Genomic DNA, 17,546 nt, shown 5'->3' with positions numbered 1-17,546 from the left:
AAAAGTATCAGACTCCTTTTGGGACCAGAAAGTCAGGGATTACTCAATTAAGGGAGCGTCTCAAAAGATTCAACATTCAGCTAGAAGGGGCCCCTGCTGGTCTAATCCCAGAACAGTTTGAGCATTACTATAAGTAATGAAAGTATTGGGTGCAACTCATGAGATTAACAGGAATGTCTATGTGCGTGCAGGTGTGTGCTTGTGTGTGTGTGTGTGTGTGTGTGTGTGCGCGTGTGCGTGCCGGCATCTGTACACAACACAGCATGCACGTATCTGTATCTGTGTGTATGTACAGGCATGCCTCACTCCGTTGTGCTCTGCTTTTTTAAGCTTCAAAGATCCTGTGTTTTTGTTTGTTTGTTTTTGTTTTTTACAAATTGAAGGTCTACAGCAATCTACGCCACACAATGTTGTGTTATTTTTACAGTAGGAATTGCTTACCTTGTGTCTCTGTCTCACATTTTGGTAATTCTCGTGATAATTCAGGCTTTTTCATTATTGTTACATTTGTGATCACGATCCATGATCTTTGATGTTACTATCGTAATTGTTTTGGGTTGCCACAGACTGTGCCCGCATACAATAGTGAACATAATCAATGAATGTTGTGTGTGTTCTGACTGCTCCACTGACCAGCCGTCCCACACCCACCCCCATCTTTTTCCCTCTGCTCAGGCTTCCCTGTTCTCTGAGACACAACAATATTGAGATTCGGCCGGTGAATAACCCTATATTGGCCTTTAAGTGTTCAAGTGAAAGGAAGAGTCACACATTAAATCAAAAGCTGGAAGAAAGCTTAGTGAGATAGACATGTCGAAAGCTCAGATAGGCTGAAACCTAGGCCTTTTGCCCCAAACAGTTAGCCAAATTGTGAGTGCAAAGGAGAAATTCTTGAAGGAAATTAAAGGTGCTACCCCAGTGAACACATGGATGCTAAGAAAGCAAAACACTCTTATTGCTGATATGGAGAGAGTTGGAGCGGTCTGGAGAAAAAATCAAACGAGCCACAACATTCCCTTAAGCCAAAGCCTAATCCAGAGCAAGGCCCGAATTCTCTTCAGTTCCATGAAGGCTCAGTGAGGTGAGGAAGCTGCAGAAGAAAAGCTGGAAGCCGGCAGAGGTTGGGTCATGAGGTTTTAAGGAAGAAACTGTCTTCCTAATGGCAGAGTGTGAGGCGAAGTGGCGTGGGCTGATGGAGAAGATGCATCAAGCAGCTCGATCCAGAAGCTCCAGCTAAGAAAATTCATGAAGGTGGCCTTGCTACACAGCAGATTTCAATGTTGATAATGTTTGGCTTCAAAGGTTCAAGGGATGGGCTGACTCTCTTGTTAGAGGCTAATGTAGCTGATGACTTTAAGTTGAAGCTGGTGCTCATCCTGAAAATCGTAGAGCCCTTGAACATCTGCTCTACCTGTCTTTGTGAATGGCACGAACAACAAGGTCTGGATGACAGCCCGTCTGTTAACGGCGTGCTTTACTGAATATTCTCAGCCCACTGTTGAGAGCTAGATGCCACAAAGAACATTCGTGATTCACGGGAAGAGGTCAAAATATCAACATAAGCAGGAGATTGGAAGAAGCTGATTCCAACTCTCAAGGATGACTTTGAGGGGTTCAAGGCTTCAGTGGAGGCAGTACCTGCAGATGGGGTGGGAACAGCAAGAAAACCAGAATTAGAAGTGGAGCCTGAAGAAGGGACTGAATTGCTACAATCTCATGATAAATCTAGAACAGATGAGTTGCTTTTTATGCATGAGCAAAGAAAACGGCTTCCTGAGATGGAAGCTACTGCTGGTGAAGATGCTGTGAAGGTTGGTTAAAATGACAACAAAGAAGTTAGAACATTCCGTAAATTTGGTTGATAAAATAGCAGCAGGGTTTGAGAGGGTTGAGTCCAGTTTGGAAAGAAGTTCTATCATAGGCAAAATGCTACCAAATATCATTGTTGTCTTATTTCAAAACATTGCCCCAGGGGCACCTGGATGGCTCAGTGGGTTAAGCCTCTGCCTTTGGCTCAGGTCATGATCTCGGGGTCCTGGGATCGAGCCCCACATCGGGCTCTCTGCTCGGCAGGGAGCCTGCTTCCTCCTCTCTGCCTAGATCTCTGCCTACTTGAGATCTCTCTCTGTCAAATAAATAAATAAGAAATCTTAAAAAAAAAAAAAAATTGCCCCAGCCACCCCAGCCTTCAGCAACCACCACCCCGGTCAGTCAGCAGACGTCAATATCAAAGCAAGATCCTCCACCAGCAAAATGATTTTGACTGAAAGCTTAGATGATGGTTAGTTTTTTGTTTTTTTTTTAAAGCAAATAGTATTTTACACGTAAGGTATGTACATTTTTAAGACATAATTCTATTGTGCACTTAATAGACTACAGTACAGTGTAAACATAACTTTTATATACACTAGAAGACTCCAAAATTCATTTGACTTGCTTAATCACAATATTCAGTTTATTGCAGTGGCCTGGAACCAAACCTGCAATATCTCTAAAATCTTTATATGTATAAATATTATACACACACAGACACACATTCAGGAAGAAGTGAGGGTTGAGAGAAATCTAAGTGAAGTGACAAACGAGGCAAATAAATAAAATCAGGGTATCGTTGGTATTAAAATGGGGACAGGAAATTCTGGAGGCATGAGAAATAGGAAGGGAAGGAGGGGACCGGCTATTAATAGATGAGTCCCACCCTCCTTGCAATCCTGCATTTTGTTCTAGTACATATATATATTTTTTTCTTACTCTCAGCTTGTGTTTAAAGTAAGCTTCTGCAGATAAGTTTTCCCCTTTGCAATCCACATTTATCAGACTTCCATTCCCCTAAAAAAAATGTGTACCATTCTACCATTTTTCTGTTCTAGGACCCTTGGTAACCTCTTTCATTGTAGGGAGGAAAGGGGAGGGATTTCAATAAAAAAATTTTTTTTTATCTCCACTTCTCCACAATTTCACATCAGCAGTTTTTTGGTGTTAATACAGTTATTTTAGAGTGTGGATAAAAGAAATGTCCAGAAACTTGGTGGTGCTGACTCATCATGTTTGCCTTGGTAATTTCGTCACTTCACCTTGCATGTACGTTTCCAGTGTGTCCGTGTGACAGAGATATTAACATTCCAAGTCTCCTGGGTTTCAGAAATGTGATTTGTCTCTCCAGATATCAAAGACATTATTTGTACATGAGATTCCTTCCCCCGCTCTCCTTTATCTGAGAAATGTCATTTCAAGTGCAACTACAATGGCCTGCAAAAAATGACCTCATATTTATCAGTTGGCAGAGAAGAATTAACTTTTTTAGGTTCTGAGTACCTAATACTGCTGGTATAATACTAGTGAATCAGATTGATTGTGCAAAGGAAAGACTTCTCAGATCTTTTATGACCTACTTTTTAAAAAAATCAAAGACTTAGTAATATTGTGGGATGTGGAGCTACGAATTCTTATGTTGAATAACACAAGCATTCTTGGTGTTCAAAAGCTTCAAGAGTAAAGAACCTTCAGTTACCTTAGACTCCTCTATTAGCTATTCTACCACTAATTTTTTTTCTTTTAACCGTAATCTTAACAAAGAGACACACTGGAAAGGATGGGTATATTTCAAGAATTTTAGAGAAAAATCCTACCAATTTAATTCTAGTTATCCAGAGACTTAAAAATGTACATGGAAAAGGTCATATGAGAACTTAAAACTTATATGTGTTTTTTTATCTATTTCAGACACGGAATCGTTTTGAAGGAACAAGGTCAGAAGTGGAAGAGCTTATGAACAAAATAAGACAGAATCCCAAGGACCATAAACGAGCAAGTCAGTTCACGGCAGAAGGCTACTTGTATGTACAGGAGAAAAGTAAGAGGACCTCCAGCAGTGATAAATGACTAATGAAAAATTATTTTAGAACTCTTACTGTAATTATTCTTTTTTTGGAACAGTTATTCCTACTACCTCCTTTGCCCCCTCTTGTCTTAGAAGGTGTATTTTGTATTGTGAGAGAAAACACATTCTTGCTCTAGGGAGAGGACAGTGAAATTAGGAACTCAAGGAGCACCCCACTTTCCAGATGCACCCTGGAATTCTGCATCACACTTGGCTAAAACTTGCTTATAAGGATGCCAGAACTTGGTGTAAGGCTGAAAGCGAGGGGAGGTATTTTTCCTCCCTTCCTTTCATCCCTCACCGTCCTTCTCACCTACGCACACACATATGCACATTCATATACATATGCACACCCTCCCCCTCCCACAGCCCTCCTTCTCCATGCTCAAGTCAACAGGGACATATTCCTCCTATTCCTTTACATCCATTCTTTCCACACCGATCTGAGATCATTTGTTCTTGCTAAAATTATCAGGGTGATTGCAGATGGCTATAAAAAATAGTCCTAGATGGCATTCTAACTTATCTCACGGAATTTTTAGTATTGTTGCTCTCAGTGGATATGCGGTGCATAAAGTGTCCTTATTTTGAAAATTAAGGCACCTAAAAATTCTTACAAACTTTTTGATAGTTTGGTCTTATTTTAACTGTTCAGCTCTTAAACTTCATTAACTGTAGAACCCAAGTACTGTTTAGTAGAAGGGAGGAGAATGCGAAAATGTTTCTGTATTTGCTGTTTTCCTGCCTTCCCACACCTGACTATAGCCCAGCGCCCTTCAGTTTTCAGTAGTGTGGCTGATTTATAAGACTTTCCAACCAACCGCTGGAGTAGGAGAGCGTACTCAGGGAAGAGCTGTGGGATAGCTACGCTTCCAAGTGAAGTTAATGCATATGTGGCCGGAAGAGTGGTTCTTTTTCCATTTGTCCTTATTCAGTCTGGGCTTACCACAGTCTTCATGTCTCACGAAGAGGAGTTGCGTGGCGAGTAGAACTTGAAATCTTTCTGATGCTTTAGCTTTTTAATCTCAGTTTGTTTTGAATTTGAAATAACTAAATTAATGTGTAGGTTGGAGACATAAGAAGGATAGAATTTTTGTATTATATGCCCCAATGAAAATTATAGGAAACTTTAATTTTTAGATTCATAACTGTTGTTCAACTTACTGTCTTTGAGAGGAAGTGGGCTGAGTCTAGTTGGAAGAACAGAATGAAAACATTAGGGGCAACATCTACTCTTATTAACTGCATGCCAGATACCTTGCTAAACTTTTTATACACCTTGTCTCTTTTAAACCATTAAAAAAAACCCTATGAAGTGCACAGTACTATTGTTACTCCATTACTATTATTACTCCATTTACTATTGAGAAAATGGAAGCACCATTGAGAAAATGGAGAGAATATCCCCTAGATCACACGTTCTGAATGCTGGAATTGTCAGTCCTTGTCATGCTATCTAGGATATTATCTAGAGTATGGACAGCTGTGAAAAAGCCTATATGGGATGTCAGATGGGAGTCAGGAAAGGATAGTGGCTTAATGAATGGGAAAATGTTGGTATTAGGGACCAGAGACTCCAGTTTGAGGATAGCTTTGTCATTTCTCGGGCATTTGGTCTAAGCTTAAGTTCTTTAAAATTAAAAGGATAATAATGAACCATCCATTCCCCCCAAAGTTTTTTCTTAGTATTTAGTGAAATACCTGCACAGTATGTTCTGAACCATAGAACAGGATACAAATACTAGCTATTTGTAACACACACACCAGTGGTCCCTGGATTTTGGTCTTTGCACTCCTGATGACCTGGGGTGAGATTTAGTATGGTCTAGTAACACCTTTCATTCCCCACTGCCCCCAAAACAATGTGAATGGCTAATTTTTAAAGCTCAATGGATTCCTTTGGATGGAGTTCTTTTCTCCCTCCTAAACTTGTCCTTCTTGATTTTTAGGTATAGAAATTTTGTTTGCAGGTGAAATGATGGTGATAAAAGGTGTTATTATTTTTTTTTTAATCTTTACTTTGTAAAAACACAACTGTCAACTTCTTTGGGGAATTAATTTTGTTATGATTGGACTTTTACTGGTGTGTGAAACTCTAGATTGCTAGGTATCCCTGACACAGACCCCTGTCTTCCAAGAGCTCAGGTGGTGATAAGACTGACTTTACAACAGGTAAAAAGAGGTTCTGAGAATGTTCTGGTTGTATGTGAATAGCTCACCTCTCTATGCTTCAGTTTTCTTTTTAAAGCTTAACTTTACCATCGTTAGTAAGGACAGCTGCCTACCAAGGTGCTATAGTGGGTTTAACACTCTTGTAGATGCTGGACTAGATGCTTTTTCTCAGCATTGTGATTCTTTGATTGCATCATTTTGAGAGGCCAGAACTGAATCCAAACCCGTCACGTACATTGAATGGAGTACTTGAAACCCTTGTGAGATCTTAATACCTGGAAATAAACAAAAAATATAGCTCACAATGAAGAGATTTTTAGGTGTAAGATAATGGCCCAGTCTGGCAAACTGTTTGAAGAGTATGTCTTCAACTCATTGCTTTGTTGCTGAGAAGTATTGAATCTTCTCTCAAATAAGCTCTCTCAGCCTTCTTATTTTTCCTACTTTTTTGCTTTTTAAATTGGAATCAACAGTGTTGCTGGTTTGTTTCCTTGAGCTTTATTAGTTGCTGCTTAATGGGTTTTTCCTCTTTAATAATATGTTTGAAACTCTGTGTATCTGTTTATTTATGAGGAAAAATGTAAAGTTCTACTTCTTGTTGAAGGGCCCGCTCCGTTTGGTTCCAGTTGGGTCAAACACTACTGCATGTATCGGAAAGCAGCCAAGAAGTTCAACATAATCCCGTTTGAACACAGATCTGGGGGAAAACTTGTAAGTATTTGATTATATATTATGTATTCTATATGAGAGGTAGTTTTTGAGGCTGACATTTTATTCATTGATTTATTGGTTTTATTTCCTTGAGAGAGAGCATGAACAGAGAGGGGGCAGAGGCAGAGGGAGAAGCAGTCTCCCCACTGAGCAGGGAGCCCAATGCAGGACTCCATCCCAGGATCCTGGGATCATGACCTGAGCCAAAGGCAGACGCTTAACCCACTGAGCCACCCAGAGTCCGAGGCTGACATTTTCATGGTGTTTATATTCTCTAATGAGAAAGACATTATATTTTGATTTTAGGATTAAAATCTTTGTTTTCTTTCTAAATAAAGTAGGCCAGTGAACAACAATTCTTGTGGTTTTTGGATTGTATGTATGGGTTTTTATGGTCAGGACTAGAATCCTTTTATGTCACTGTTCTTGGAGGATAAAATGAACACCTATAATGATTTTTCACAACTCAGTGTTCTGTCAGGATGGTATTTGCAAAGATCTGATACGCACATGTGTATTCACAGCCCGAAAACATTCTACAGTAGATAGTTTGTAGTGAATTTTGTTGTTTTACATTTAGACTTACAAAGTTCTCACTTAGGCCATTCCCAGTTAGTTAACTACTCCTCCCACAGAAATAAATTACAAAACAACACATGATAGGAAAAAGACCTCAGGAATTGGCTCTGTAGGGAAGGTGATCGTTATTTGGGTTTTAAATAGAAATGGCACCTCATAACAATAATTGATAGTCTGGAGGCAAAGCTCTTCCACCAATATTGAACACAATTGGTAACACATTAAAAAAAGGGGGAAGACATTGCTTGTTGGGTAGATGGGCGTGATTTTGCTTGGGTGAATACAGAACTGACTCAGGTTCACTTCTGTTTACATATACTTTGCCTCTTCACGAAATATGTTTAAAACAGCTTATAATACAGACATAGTTTTGTAATAATGAAATAGATGTGGAAAATCAAGGCCATGGAGAAGAGGAAGAAGTGAGGACATCACTCGTAAAGGCTGTTGGGCTTAAGATTGAGTGTGAGGTTCCTGTCAGGACTAATTCAGGTGCTAATGCATGTCTGCTTAGTGATGTCTCTGTTTAACCATGACATAATAAAAAATACACTTCGGAATAGAATGACTGTGACATTTTGAATATTGGCAGACCTGAATGTTTGTTTAATATTACTTGGAGATTATCCTATTTTAGAAAATATAAAAATGTTCTAGAAGGAGGTACATGGGGTCTTAGAGTTTTTTCCTTAGAACCTGTGTTCCTGCATTGCTTCCATTATTTCCCTTGGATGGTTTAGCGAGGTAAAACAGTACCATATTAAAACAAATTAAATATGAATTCCGAGTGATCTTCTCTGGAAACAAAACCCACATTGATTGAGTGGTTCTAGCTTCCTATGATCACAGTAGCTACTCGGCCTTTTGATACATAATACCTTTTAGGTAGATTCATATGTAATTGACGTTTTTATAGGTCAAGAATGGTCACATATTGTCTATTTCATATGGTGTCACATAGTATGAATTAAAAAATTGTTCCTTTTTAAAAAAGAGTGTAATAAAAGAATAGCAAATACTCTGGCATGGGGAAACTGTTGTTAATCTGTCTTTAAAATTAGTGCTCACGAGGTCTGGTTTAGTGTTACTGTAATCAAATCAAAGATCTAGAAAACTTTAAGGAGAAGAGGATGACATAAATGATTAAAATTATAAATAGGGATGCCTGGATGGCTCAATCGGTTAAGCATCTGCCTTTGGCTCAAGTCATGATCTCTGGGTTCTGGGATCGAGCCCCATGTTGGGCTCCTGCTCAGCTGTGAGTCTGCTTCTCACTCTCCCTCATGCTTTCTCTTTCTCCCGATTTCTCTCTCTCTCACATAAATAAATAGAGTCTTAAAAAAAAAAAGATTATAAATAGTGTTTAAACAGATTTGTTTGAAAGAGAATAGGATAACTGGACTTAAAATCTTGAAACTTGAGGGGTGCCTGGGTGGCTCAGTGGGTTAAGCCTCTGTCTTCAGCTCAGGTTGTGATCCCAGGGTCCTGGGATGGAGCCCCTCATCGGGCTCTCTGCTCAGCAGGGAGCCTGCTTCCTCCTCTCTCTCTGCCTGCCTCTCCATCTACTGGTGATCTCTGTCTATCAAATAAATAAAATATTTTTAAAAAAATATTGAACCTTGGGGCACCCCCTCCCCAGTATAGGGTTCTTTAGTGTGTCTATGTTATAATTTTTGAGAAAGTTTAAAATGGTTTTTTGCAGGGAGATGGAGAAGTGTTCTTTTTGAAAGAATGTACCAAGAGGCATACTGACTCCATTGACAGAAGATTTTGCTTTGATGTGGAAGCTGCTGACCGGTAAGTTATTAGAATTCTTGCACTTAATGAAAGAGTACTATAAAAAATGATTTAAAAAATGGAGGTTAATTGAAACTGAGATTTCCTTGGCCTGAAAGAATTTTATCTTGTTACATTTCCAGGTTTTGTATTCATTTTGACCTGGTTAGTCTTTGTCTCTGTGCTTAGCTGTGGAGTGATAGCTTGGACTTGGCTGGAGTTTGAAGACCTTCTAATAAGTAATTGAAAAATTACCTTGAAGCATTTCATTGTTGATTGAAGCCTAATTGTGGCACTGAAAGAATAATGAATGAAAGTGAGGAAGTGGGTGACAAAACTGACAAGAGATGGTGGGTTGTTAATCCAGAACAGTATTCATTTTCGTGTGTGGGAATTTTCCGTATGTGTATTCTGTATGTGATGGAGGCTCATAGGCAAACTGCTTATTTAAAGACTGCTTGTCTTTTCCCTTGTATGACTTTCAGTTATTATAAAAGAATCTTTGCCAGCGAGGAAGGAGTAAAAAAAAAAAAAAAAGAAAACCATACTTCTGATAATATTACTTCTCTGGCATTTCTTTCTGTGTCCTCCTGTCCTACTAAGAAAAATCTTGGTACTCATAGAATATTTGTTTAGTAATGTCTGGCAGTATGGTGGTTCCTCACCGGTGCTGGTTTTGGCAACACTGGTCTTTAGAGAAGGCTGTTTCTTAGTTGTATAACAGAAGTTCACAGTATGAGATTTCTGTAATAAAAGTTCATTTCATGTCAGGATCCACGAATACAAAAATAATTAAGGCTTCCTTTTCCCTCAGATGATGGAGCCTAGTCTATGGGGTGGACGCAGAGAGGCGAGAGCTATGCTTTCCTTTCCAGTAAATGAACTGAAGACCACATACATAAAAGCGTGCTGCTAGGCACCATGATAAATTTGGCACCATCATGAGAAAGGTAGTTGAACAAGCATTTTGCCAAGACTGGAATAAAATGAAAGAGAATGTCATTGTGGAAGAGGTTCAATTTCAGGCCAATAGGGACCGGTTCAGAGACCTTAAGAAGAGTTTCAGGCTGTGTAGTACAACTTGAGCATCTGCGGGTGTCGACCCGTAGTGGGCATTTACGGAGTCCCAAGTGCCAGACAGTGCCAAGTGTTCTGAATTCATCTGTGTTTTATCTCATTGAATCCTCACCACAGCCCTATCAGGCAGGTATCATCCTTCTCATTGTATGATTGGAATCTGGGCCACAGAGAGCTTAGGCGATTCTCCCAAGGGCATGGAGTTAGTAAGTGGAAGGGCGAGGATTTGAACTTCTGCCTTCTGCCTCTGGAGCCCATTCTACCTCTCAGCCACTATCCTGTAAGTCTGAGTATCATGTGTAATTGTGACAGTCCCTGAATAACTGACAGAGGTGAGTCAGCAGTGATGCTAACCAGAAAATGTAATGGAGTTAATCTGACTTGATTTGAAAGCAGGACACTTCTAGGGCTTTCATATATCATTCTAATAGAGCATGTATTGTTTTTGCCTAACCCCATATTTTCTCTAAGCCTTGATCATGCCAAATGCACTTGGTCAATGATGATCCTAGATTGACCAGGGATTACTGTGGAGTTATTTTTGCCTATATAGGGTAATACCTTACAAATAGAGAAAGGGGTAGGAGACTTTAGAGGTGATCTAGTGGTTTTTAAACTGCTTTATAAGGTTTATAGCCTTTTCGAATAAAATCTTACATTTATGTATATGTGAAACAAAAAAGGAAGTTACCTTATTGAAGTAGGGTAAGGGGGCCTGGATCCTTACTTTTTCAGCTTCCTTCTTGTAGACATCTCTAATTTACTTATGTTGATACCCAGAGCTGCTTTTTTGGAAATTGCGGCTGGGGGACCATTAATCTGGTCTAGATAGATGGTCGAAGAAAGACATATAGAAGGTCTGATGTCTAATTGATGACCGATGGATTATTTGGAGTCAGCTGGGATTGAGACTCCTAGGCAGAGTGGAAGGCTCATGTGAAGGTCTGGAGTCAAGGGAAGATATGGTCCATTTGAGAGCCCCAGCAACACTGGAGCAAGATATGGTCCGTTTGAGAGCCCCAGCAACACTGGAGCAGCCAGGAGGAGTAGGAGAAGAGGCTTGAGATGGGGTCAGTAGCCTGACATTGAGGTTTTTTAGTTCAGTCCATTAAATGGCATTTATATTTTTCAACACCCACTCTGGCAGAGTAAAGCCTGCAGGCTGCAAGGACAGATGGAAGGGCCCTATATTAGTGTTGGTAGCAGTGGAAATGGAAACTAAGGGATTCATTTGAGCGAGAAGTTTAGAGCTAAATTTAGAGACAGATTGAATGTTGGAGTATAGAGGAAGGAGGGAAAGGTTTCTGGCTTACACAACTAGGTAATGCCATTTACTAAGATGGAAAACCAAGGAGGCGCAAGGGTGGAAAACAATGAATTGAACTGTGGTCATGTTGAGTTAGATTGCTGTGGGTCATTCAGGAGGAAACCTAGTGGGAGATAGGGTATAGATAGCATTGGCAGCTTTGACAATATTTGACCCCCATGGCTAAATCATGCTCATTGCCCCCAAATTTCTTGGACCTCTCCATCTTCAGCTATTGCTTTTTTTTTTTTTTTTTAAATTCCTATGGCTATCTTATTCTTTCCTTCCTTCCTTCCTATTCACATGGTTTCATTCTCAAAGTGAATCACTCTGCTGTCGGTATTTTTCTTTTTTCCTGTTTTTTGAGCTGCTTTTAGAATCTTTAGCTACTTAAATGGTTTGTTTCCAATTCTACTCCTTTTATAATTCATGGTGATTTCAATACTGCTTGAGATGATCCTTTTCAGCACTTTGCTTCTTGACTCCTGGAACTCCTCTCCTTCGCTCGTCTTGTCCTTTACCCAACCTCAGCCATTCACTCTCACAGTCATTGCTTAGGTCTTGTCATTACAAGGACCAGCAACCACCCAAGAGTCTCAGCCACAAGGCTTTCTTTGTTTGGCACCACCTTTTGGACTTCTCTGCTTCTTTCTTGGTAAGTATCTTTAGAGTCTCTCTCATCAGTTGAGCCTATTGTTACTCAGTTTCTTACACCTTCACTTCCCTTCTAACCTGTTTTAATTTCATGGTCAGTCATTATAATCACTCTTTTAAATATGCTCTATTGTCTTTCTCTTCCTTTATTAGACTTGCTGGTACAACCCCAACTAAACTTTGCCTTCTCTCTTCCTAGAGAGACATATTTAACCATGTTCCCCAGGATCACTTCAGATTCATGACCACTAGCCTCATGAGCCATTAATTCTAACTACTAATTGTGTTACATTTTCTGGTTCCTTCATTCTCCTCGTTGATGAATATTTCATATATTTCTCTTTCTGAGCCTCTGACACTGCCTCATTCCTGATAATTTTGTGTCCTATTTTGTTGTGAAAGTAGAAGCAATGAGAAGAGATCATCCACTGCCATAAACGCCCCCTCCATCACCACGTCCAGACACCCTGCCTTCCCTCCGTCTTTGTGCGAGCTGTGTTCCTGAGCCTCTCTGTTCACTTCTCTCTCATCCTATATTTCTACTCCACAATATCACTGAAGCAGTCTTCTTTCTTGTCAGCATGCAGATTGCCTTTTCTACTGGATTATTCTCATCAGCACACAAAACACTTTTCTTCATTCATCTTGAAAAAGAAAAAATGCCACCACTATCACCAATGAAAGACCCTGTCTTGACCAGTCTTCCCTTTTGTCTGTTGCCCATTTCTCTCCTCTAATAAACAACAAAACTTCTTTGAAAGCTGTTGTATTAAGGTCTCATATTTTCTTCCTCCTGTTCTCTTTTGAGCCCTCTCCGGTCTGGCCTTTGTCTCTCTTCTCCACTGCAGTTGTGTTTGTCAAGCTCTCACCATCTCCACGTGCAACATCCAGTGTCAACTGTCCTGTCTTTCCTCTTCTTCTTCTTCTTCTTTTTTTTTTTTTTTTTAAGATTTTATTTATTTATTTGACAGAGAACACAAGTAGGCAGAGAGGCAGGCAGAGAGAGAGGAGGAAGCAGGCTCCCCGCTGAGCAGAGAGCCCGATGCGATGCGGGGCTCGATCCCAGGACCCTGGGATCAGGACCTGAGCTGAAGGCAGAGGCTTTAACCCACTGAGCCCCCCAGGTGCCCCTGTCTTTCCTCTTCTTTGCTGGCAGCAGCATCTGACATGGCCAGTCACACTCTCTTCCACGACCTACTTGCTTCACTTCTAGAACATCATATCTGCCCGATCGTTTCTCCCACCCCACTGGCTTTTTGATTCTTAGACTCATTTACAGCTAGCTGCTTATTTCCCAGACCTCTTGATGTTGGAGTTCTCTGATGTTCATCTCAGGGCTCTTTTCCTCATCCTCACCCTTATCTCGTCCAGCCTCATGGCTTTAAGTGCCATCCTTATGTTGGTAACTCCAACATTTATTATCTCTACCTACATCTTTTCCCTGAATTTCAGGTTCTTATCTGGCTGCCTACTCAGTATTCTCAGTATTGCTTCTGTGATGCATTTTGAACAGTGTGGAGGTGGAGATCTTGTTTGTTTTGTAAATTTTCCCAGAATTCTTGGAACGAAAACAGTCCCTTTATAGGATCTAACATTTTATATAAGTCTATTCAGTCTTATGTAAATACTAATACCATAGAAATATTTTTTCAAAAATAATACATGTTTATTTTGTGTCTTTTTCCAAAGCTTTTTGGTTAACTTGGAAAATAGCTTTCTTCATGTATGTGTCTCCTTGAGTCTCTAGGATTATGTTACTTTTGAGTTAAATTATTGACTCCTCTTCTGTTTGCTTATTTCTTTATTTCTAAGCAGGGAAACATCTATTCAGACTTGATGTTACCAAAGGATAGTGTTTGTGGGGCTGTTAGGTTTCTGCTACCAGCTCCCTGCACCCTCGCCCACTTTTGAAACAAAATTTGGAGGGAGCGTGAGGGTTCTTTGAGGTCACTCCCCTAATTCTGGGGTTTTGAAAGCTTATTAGTGAATGAGATAGGCTCTTCTCTTGTCTATTTCTCCAGTTCCTGGCCAAGTAGATTACTGGGAATTGTAAGGAATTTGTTCCTTGTCTATTAGATTATGAATTCCATGAGGGTAGAAACCCTGTTTTAGGATTACTTGGTACTGCAGTACCAAATGTAATGCTTTATATATGGTGGGCATTCACCAAATTTGTACTGAATTAAATGAAATTGAATTGTTGTTTAGAAGTGACAGAACTGGGATTAGATTCAATCAAGCAGCTGTCAGTCAGCTGTCCTTTTCTTCTGTACCATGCTGCAGAGCTGTGAGCTCCAGTGGTTTTTTGTTTTCGCTTTTTGTTTTGCTTAAAAAAGTAAACTTAACCCATTATGGAGGAGGTGGGTATTGTAAATGGGTTTCTGATGGATTTTGTAGAGAATTCCTATTGCGTCCTTTCCTATAGTAATTTCACAATTGATTGCATATGCTTAACATAAACATATTTTGTCATCTTTCCTGGTATCAATTTTTGCTGTTTTTTTTTTTTTTTTTTACTCTTTGGGTTGGAAAAACAGTAACATTTTGGCAATCAGTGATGCTTCCAGAACGGTTCAATGGAGCCTGGGCTTGCATTTGATTTATGTAGATATAAATCAAGAGCTTTCACTTAATTGTTGCATGAGTTGAGATCAAGTTTGATTGCATGTAACAGAAAAACTCAAAGTAAAATGGCTTAAACGTGCCAAAGTTTATTCGTTCCCATTTGGGAGAACCTAGAGGAGGTCAGATCAGGGTGGATATCATGCTTCTTGGAGCCAGATCTAGCTCCCCCTTGTGCGGGGCTTAACCTCCCAGTCACCTTAGGTCCAAGATCCCAGATTCCACTTCTACAGCACTGCCTCTTGTAGGAACACTTTCTAGAGGTTAAACATAACACTTCTGATCACATAACAATGTGAATGGAGTTGTGTGGTTATACCTCATTGCAAGGGAGGCTGGGAAATGCTGAGTCAGGGAAGTTGCTGTCTTTTGTTTCCATACATCCGTGTGCTCTTCTGATTTGGGGGGAATCTGTCACTGACAGTGAAAGAGAGAATGGTTGCTGGTGGGGGTCCAGTTAGCCATTACTGCTTTATCAATGTTAAATGGATCTGTGCTTCATTTTCCTCCTCTCGGCTCACCAGAAGTTTACTTTGACTATTTCAGCTAAGAACATTTAGGAACATGTGCTGAGAAATCCATCCAAAATGTGAAAAGACAGCCCACAGAATGGGAGAAATACTTGCAAATGGTATATCTGATAAGAGACTTGTATCCAGAATATATAAATAACTCTTATAACTGAATAATAAAAAGACAAGTAACCCAACTAAAAAATGGGTAAAAAATATTTGAATTAGACATTTTTTTCAAAGAAAATGTACAAGTGGCTGGTAAGTACTTGAAAAGATACTTAATAGAGTTAGCCATTAGGGAAATCAAAACCACAGTGAGGGATGCCTGGCTGGCTCATTTGGTAGAGCATGTGACTCCTGATCTTGGGGTCATGAGTTCAAGACCTATGTTGAGCATTGTGCCTACTTAAAAAATAAATAACAATAAATAAGTAAATGTATTAAAAAAAACAATGAGATACCACTTCACACCCACTAGGGTGGCTATAATTAAAAAATCAGATAATAACTAGTATTGGTGAGGAGTGGAGAAAATGGATCTTTCTCATACACTGGTGGTAGAAATTTAAAAGAGTGTAGCTGTTTGGAGAAGAAGTTTGGCAGTTCTTCAAAAATTCGGTGGAGTATGTGACTCTTGATCTCAGGGTTCTGAGTTTGAGCCCCATATTGGGTGTAGAGATTACTTAAAAACAAAATCTTTAAAAAAAAAAAGTTAAACATGAAGCTATCATGTGACCCAGAAATTCTGCTTCTAGTTATATATATATACAAGAGAAATTAAAACCTATATCTTCATAAAAATCTTATACGTGTATGTTGATAGCAGCCTTATTCATAATAGCCAAAATGTAGAAACCAAAATGTCTGTCAGCTGATGAGTGGGTAGATAAAATGTACTATTCATACAATGAAATATGGTTTGGCAATATAAAGGAATGAAGACTAACATGTGCTATGATGTGGATGAACCTTGGAAACCACATGCTTAGTGAAATACGTGAGTCACAAGAGACTACATGTGATATGATTATATTTGTATAAAACAGCCAGGATGGGCAGATTGTTAAAGGCAGAAAGTAGATTAGTGGTTGTCTAAGGCTGGGGGTTTTGAGGGAAATGGACACTAACTGCTAATGGGTATGGAATATTTTGGGGAGATGATGAAAATGTTCTAAAATTGATTTTGGTGATGGGTTATACAACTCTTAGAATATATTAAAAGCTGTTGAATTATATATTCTAGGTAAATATTATAGTGTGAATTGTATTTCAGTAGAGCTTAAAAAAACACAGCTGCAAATAAGGACCATAAGTAAAATAAGGCTTTTAAAATGATATAAACATTCAGTACCTCAGACCAGCCACATGCCAGATACCACAGGCTGCGAAATGATCATGTCACTCATTTCTCGGGGGAGAAGAGGATTTTGAGTGGCTAGTTTCTCCCTGGCAAGCTGTAGCGTGTCAGAAGATGCAGCTTTCTTCTCTAAAGGACGAAACACCATCCGTTCCTCCTGCCCCAACAATTTTGTTATATAAGGTGCTTTTGCTTCCTTTGCATGCTTATCACATGCCTCATTGTGCTGTGACCCCCACACATTTGCTTGATAAATAATTACCATTGTGCGAGGTTCTCCCACACATTACATTCAGGCGCTGCTTAAAGAAAATGCTTCCCATTTTGCTCTCATTAATCTGACATTTCAGATATTCTGTTTGGTTTGGTTTTGTCTGATTCCTAGTATATTTGTCTTGAAGGATGGCAAGATACTTGTTATGTTTTTAATTCACTCATTTATGTTTTCATGATGACAGTGTGTGGAGGCAGTGGCCTGAGTATCTGGAGCAATGAGCATTTTTGCATGCTGCTATGCCGAAGACTTTTTTTCACAGCTATGTGCATGGTACCATCTTGTTTGTCCCTTGAAAAGTGAGTTAAGAACAGGTTGCTTCCAGAAGCCCATGCAGTTGGGCTGAATAATAATGTTTCCGTAGTATATTAACTGTGGTAGCATTTGTAAGTATTTTATAGAGCATGTTATTCAGGTACCTAAACTATCATTGACTGTGTTTGGCACTTAGGAGGCAAGAATGAGAAACTAAAAGGCCTGACCTTGAGGGAACTCACAGGCCAAGAGCGTTTAAGAGGTCTGAGGTGCTTTAGGGACTGTGAAGCAATAGAAGTGGGGTTGGCTGGTAAAGCTTGCTAGACAAATGGATGGTTAAATTGGATTTTCAAGATCTGGTAACTGCG

At 39.6% G+C, this 17,546-nt stretch overlaps 1 protein-coding gene across 2 annotated transcripts in view; it reads left to right on the top strand.

Annotated features, from left to right (window-relative positions):
- The window catches only part of ARHGAP10 (Rho GTPase activating protein 10), a 317,186-nt gene that overhangs the window by 128,304 nt on the left and 171,336 nt on the right, over positions 1-17,546 (top strand). For both annotated transcript variants that reach the window (XM_032855552.1, XM_032855553.1), the window contains exons 8-10: positions 3,724-3,853; positions 6,657-6,763; positions 9,045-9,139. In XM_032855552.1, coding sequence (XP_032711443.1) covers positions 3,724-3,853; positions 6,657-6,763; positions 9,045-9,139 — 332 coding nt within the window. The remainder of the gene's footprint in view (positions 1-3,723; positions 3,854-6,656; positions 6,764-9,044; positions 9,140-17,546) is intronic.

This window comes from Lontra canadensis, unplaced genomic scaffold (assembly GCF_010015895.1).
Source record: "Lontra canadensis isolate GAN:19392208 unplaced genomic scaffold, GSC_riverotter_1.0 scaffold10, whole genome shotgun sequence".
Lineage (NCBI taxonomy): Eukaryota > Metazoa > Chordata > Mammalia > Carnivora > Mustelidae > Lontra > Lontra canadensis.
This window is presented reverse-complemented; position numbering and strand designations above follow the sequence as displayed.